This window comes from Microplitis mediator, chromosome 2 (genome assembly GCF_029852145.1).
Source record: "Microplitis mediator isolate UGA2020A chromosome 2, iyMicMedi2.1, whole genome shotgun sequence".
NCBI lineage: Eukaryota > Metazoa > Arthropoda > Insecta > Hymenoptera > Braconidae > Microplitis > Microplitis mediator.
The window spans coordinates 10,517,370-10,523,369 of record NC_079970.1 but is presented as its reverse complement, the minus strand read 5'-3'; the positions used below and the strand labels follow the sequence as shown (position 1 = coordinate 10,523,369).

The 6,000-nt window shown below is 35.9% G+C and overlaps 1 protein-coding gene across 5 annotated transcripts in view; it reads right to left on the bottom strand.

The window, feature by feature from the left end:
• Window positions 1-3,755: 3,755 nt before the first annotated feature.
• LOC130678431 (cytospin-A) overlaps window positions 3,756-6,000 on the bottom strand; it is a 37,314-nt gene continuing 35,069 nt past the window's right edge. For 3 of the 5 annotated variants that reach the window (XM_057485619.1, XM_057485622.1, XM_057485621.1), the window contains one exon: window positions 3,756-4,553. In XM_057485619.1, the coding sequence (XP_057341602.1) occupies window positions 4,464-4,553 (90 nt within the window). In that variant the 3' untranslated portion in view covers window positions 3,756-4,463. The remainder of the gene's footprint in view (window positions 4,554-6,000) is intronic. The other 2 variants (XR_008991824.1, XM_057485620.1) reach the window with 2 other exon arrangements.

Genomic DNA, 6,000 nt, shown 5'->3' with positions numbered 1-6,000 from the left:
AAATTGTGAGTAAAAAGTGCAGTGAAAATTGTGCATTGAAAATCGCTAAGTGCCATGGGCATTGCTGAGCACTACTAGAGTGCTGCCTGTGGTGATCAATTTACACACCGGTGTAAAAAGACATTCTAATTGCAATCGATCGAAAACTTAGCGTCGGTTTACTTTCATCGCGTCCATTTTGTATGCCACGTATATCTAAGATGGCCGCTGAAACACATTCGCTTTGCAAATGACTCGCATCGACACGATGCGCAACATGGCTACCCGCTAACAAAGACCCGCTATGTTGACAACATCTATGGAGGCGCAGATGAACTCGCTGAGGCAATTCAAGTTGCTCTCGACATAAAAAAAAAAAAAAATGTGTGCCGCAGGATGTTTCCCGCTTGCTAAGTGGGCAAGTAATTCAACGGAATTACACGCTCAAGCCGCTCCAGTGAATTTACACTCAACTGGGATGCTACGCTATCATTGTTGCTTCTTCAAGAATGGAATTCATTTCGAGATGAACTACATCAGATCTCGAAGATTCAGATACCTCGCTAGAATCATGTACAAAATGATGTATCAATTGAACTACATGGATTCTCTGACGTTTCTCAACTCGCTATGGCTGCTGTCGTATATTTAAAAGTTACTGACGCTACTGGAAGCTCCAATATCTCGCTAGTGTGTGAACTTAAACAAGTTGCTCCACTGAAACCCACTACAATACCAAGAATGGAGCTCAATGCCGCTGTGTTACTCGCTCAACTGGTACTTTACGTCAAGAAAATCTTGAAACTTGAAAATATATCAATTTTCTTGTGGACAGACTCCGCTGTATCTTTTACGGGGATACGAATCAACCCAGCTGACTGCGCTTCAAGAGGTTTAACAGCAGCCAAACTAGAACAGCATTCGCTATGGTGGACGGGACCTAAGTGGCTCAGTCAATCAAAAGAAAACTGGCCATCTTTTGACATCCCTTCGCAGACGGTATCACATCTTGAAGAACGTCCAGGTCTGGTTTTTACCATCTACAAGGCAGATTCACACCCGCTATACACGCTACTAGATAAATTCTCTAAGTTGTCACCATTACTTCACACGCTTGGAATCTGTCTACGTGCCATCGCTAAATTAAATTAAAAAAGTGCCACAGTCCACACTGGCCACACCACTCGCTACAGTTGACCTGGAACTCGCAAAGACTTTGCTGATCAAGTATACGCAAAGTCAGTACTATTCGCAAGAGCTGAAACTACTGAAAAATGGTGATTCTCTACAACGAAATCATCGTCTCGCTAAATTGATTCCCTACGTCGACTACAATGAAGTACTCAGAGTCGGCGGTCGCTTGAAGAATTCGCTACTGGGTGATGAACGAAATAATCCAGTAATACTGCCAAGAACATCTCATAGGGGAGCTCAATTGACTATCGCTGATTTACGGAGATCTGACTGGATAGAAGGTGGGCAAGTTCCAGCCAGGTCTCACATTCTTCGCTGCGTCCGCTATATATATTGAAATTATCATCAATTATTCTACTGACGCTTACGCCGCAGCATTTAGAAGATTTACTAATCGGAGAGGCGCCTGCAGTACCCTATACTCGGACTGTGGTACAAATTTTATAGGAGCAGACGCCACGCTAAGAAAAGAATTCGCAGCAGGATCGAGACAGCTAAAGGAACTTCAGTATTTACTCGCTACAGATGGCACAGACTGCAAGTTCAACCCGTCAAGCGCTCCCCATTTTGGTGACAATTGGGAAGCAGCCGTAAAGTCAATCAAGTTCCATTTTATACGAACTATTGGTAAATCGCTATTGACTTACGACCAACTCGCTACAGTTAACACAGATTGAGGCTGTGTTAAATTAAAGACCGATCGCTCCGCTACTCGAAGATCCTGCAGATTTAGCCGCTAACTTCTGAACTGTGTGTGCTACCAGTTCACTCTCCAGAAGACAATCCTGTCGACATCGTCGCCAGCGCTGGGGAGAATGTTCAGTCACGAGCTTAATCATTTTGAAAAGCTTCGTGTACTTTCGCTACGCACGGGAGCAGCCGAACTCGCTACTGACTTGAATGTCAAAATAGTGCCGGGTCACTCGCTATCTGGGCCCGACACTTGCAATTTCTTGCTCATGACCGTGCCACGTCGGCATGAGAACCCGCTACCAGCCGGCCAATCAGAGAAATTGGCGGCTAACTATTTCCTGTTGGCGCGCTTTTAAGCCAATGGGAAAATTCGTTACTGCAGCCATACCGCCACGTCACCACCGAGCAGCCACGAAGGAAGAAGACGACGTCTCTAATCCTAATCTACATCGTGCAGTCTTACTAACCATCACGCGTTTTTAACCGCTTTACTTGTCGCATTCGCTATCGCTTATCTATGTAGTTGCATTCGCTATTTTTCTCATAGTTTTAGTGTACATATTGTTTAATAAAGATCTATTCTTTTATCTATAATTTGTTTTAATTGTTAGTTATTGAATTAACCACACCTACACCAGAATCCCAAAGAGCACTCGCTCATTTTACAGTGATTGCAATGGTGGACATAAAATTGTGTAATTCTTAAATAAATTATGTATAACATAAATAATTATGTAAATAAGTACCTATCGCAATTCAAATTTCTTCCTGATGATATTCATTAAATCTTTATATCTTCTCGTTTGTATTACATTTTTTTTCAAGTTCTATACGTTGAATTTTTTTTTTAAATGATATTTTTTATTAATTTTCATAAGATACTGACATTTTTTGTCTTTTCTAAGCTTTATAAAATTAATACTCTGAATGGACGCATTTTACCTCACTTTTACATCGGTATTATTTCGTCGTTACACCAATTTAACACCGCCCAAGTACACGTCCTACACTGGTGTTATTATATTTTAACACCGCTTTTCTTACAGTGTAGTACATATGCTCTAATTTATATCTATTCGTTATGGATACCCAGCTTTCCTGGCGGCTGTTATATATTTTTGATAAATAACTTTTTTTTTCAGAGAATGCATCGAGTTTTTCGGGAGCACTTAATAAGCACTTTAATTCTTACGCCATAAGAAAAAAAAAAAAATTTTTTTTATTAAATGGTTTGCCAGTCTTTAAAATTCTGGCAGTCCATCCGTTTTTTGTAAATTTTGCGAAAATCATTTGTGCACCTAATTTGCTATTGGCGCACCTAAATAGCACCTAAAAAGCCCCTAATTTTTTCTTAATCTAAATTCAATTTTATTAAGTTGGGTCAGCTTATTTTACAGGCATCCAAGACGACTAGATGGGTGCCTTGTTGCGATCCGTACCCTTAACCATAGACTTGGGGCACCTTGTTGGTCCCTCGTGAATGGCCCTTCCAGTGAACCCGAAAGGTACTGCGCGATTTCTTGCGGCAAAAACTGGTGAATTGTACGTTTCCAGACCACTGGCTCTAGTGAGGACTTTGTGATTTCAGCCACTTCAAGGTTTCAGGATAACATCCTGAAAGCCTGAGCGATGGTTGAAATATTCGCTGAGTCTGCAAGCGAGAGGATACAGCCTTTTCAAGGTTGCGAGTACACCACTTTGGCACTTTCGCTCGCGCTGTGGAAGATGCATCCAGCCCTTCACCAACTTTCTCAGCACCTTATTTACATTAATTAATATGCGCTTACAGGTTTATATATATGTATTTGAACATGTAGTGAGAACGAAGCACTATCGTGTTTCTGGATATTTGGATGAATAATGAAGTGAATGCTTAGAAAATTAATTTTTGTTCTATATTTTTTTTTACCTGTGTGTATGTTTATGCTTTACAATTTTTTAAACAATTACTTTTATATTTTCGCTAAAATTTTGTATTCCCTGACTTTGGAAAATACCGAATTATATGTTTTACAAAAAGTCACAGTCGAATTTTTGTCAAAAATAATAAATTATCTCTTCCAGTATCCAGTCTTAATTCTCTAAAAAATATTTCTTAAATAATTCTTTCATCATTTTCTCTTATAAAATATTTCGGAAGCGTATTTATAAAAGATTGCAATTAAGTGATTGTTTCGATTAATTAAAAACATTTCTGAATTTATCTTTCCTCTTCAATTTATGCGCAATGGCATTTTTTCTGAAAGTAAAAAATACAAACAAGTATTAAAACATTCAAGAAAGTTCCCACTATGATTTTTTATATTTATAATAAAGTAATTATGTACATAAAATTGATTATTCGCATCACTTATAATGCAAAATAAAGTTTGAAGCTAGGTATAAAGTATAAAGAAACTAATTGTCGCTAATTATAAGTTGAATATTATTTTTCCTCATCTATTTATTTATTTATTTTTTCTTTTGTTTTCTTTTTTGTAAATTTTTTGCGATAGTTCAAAGGTATACTTATTTAATAACTTTACAAATTTTTTTACGGTAGTTGATTCCATTAAAGATTTGACTAGATGTCATCATTTTTTTTATTTTTATGCGATTTAAGTCTCAAAGTGTTTATAAATACTTGTAACATATGTCATAACTTGCTGCCATTCAGGACGCTCTGATTGACACATATCTCCAATATTCTAAAAATGAAATATTATTTAACATAGTATGCATTAACTGATCATTATATAAGAGAAGCAGATTGCATGATGCGTGTGTAAGGGAAGTAATTCGTAACAAGTAAAAAGTAGTAGCATGAGTTGACTGCTTAGAGTGCATTCGTACGAGTACGAGTATGAATGCTATGCACGAGTCGTAGGCAAGTGCAGTGATTTCACGAAGAATAATATAATATTTACTCTTAACTAAGTAGTATTCTGTGGTTACTGGTTAGAGCTTAATTCCGTTACACACATGTACCACACTTAATTTTTCGTAAAATCCATTGAGAAAGTTAAATTTATGAGAAGCAATAAATAATATAATTTTAATAATCTTAGTTGTCCAAATAAGATGTAATGATGGAATTTTTATTGTAGTCCAGTCGTATGAAAGGCTTTACCGAGCGAAAATTTCTGGCCAGCTAATTTTTTCATAAAACGTTTCTAAATATGTTAGAACTACAACAAACGCACAAATCCAACAAAAAATGCTTAGCAAATATTTAACCCGTTGAGGACACACGGGGTCCAGTAGACTCCAAACGAACTTTGAGGCTATTTTAAATTCAAAAGAACTTTTAGGAATTAGATTTGGCGTGCCATCTGTTGTTTTCTGAAGTCGTTACAATAAATATATATATTAGGGTGATTCAAAAAACAAACAAATTTTTTTTTTTCTTCTAAACAGGTTCAAAAGTTTCGTTTAGATAAAAAAAGGAGCCTGTGAAAATTAGAGCTCTTAATATTAATATTAACATTGTCCGCATTGCACTTTTCTATTTCCCATAAGAATAACATGGAAAAAATTTTTTTTACGTCTTCTGATTTTTATGAGTAGCAAACGATGCGTCATAGGAATAATTAGCAGGCATATTTTTGTAAGGAATTGAATGCTTTACAAAAAAAAAAAAATCTTATCATTTTTTGAGGATTCTATTTGTTCAAAAGTTATTTGAGGTTGAAGTCGAATTCTTATTAAATTTTGAGATTTTTTTACTTTTCCGGCGAAACTATCAGACCTATTACAAAATATCATTAGACCTTTCTTGTAGACAATTTTATTCCCTAGAAGTTATTTTGAATAAAGTTTTTTCGAATTCCGCATTGTTTTCTAGTTATTTTTATTTTAATGTCATGCTCATAAAAAAAATAGTCTTTTGATCGATTTTAAGAGCTTGACATTAAAATAAAAATAACTAGAAAACAATGCGGAATTCGAAAAGTTTTATTCGAAATAACTTCTAGAGAATAAAATTGTCTACAAAAAAGGTTCAATAATATTTTGTAATAGGTCTGATAGTTTCGCCGGAAAAGTAAGAAAATCTCAAAATTTAATATGAATTCGACTTCAACCTCAAATAACTTTTGAACAAATAGATTCCTCAAAAAATGATAAGAATCTTTTTTTTGTAGAGCATTCAATTCC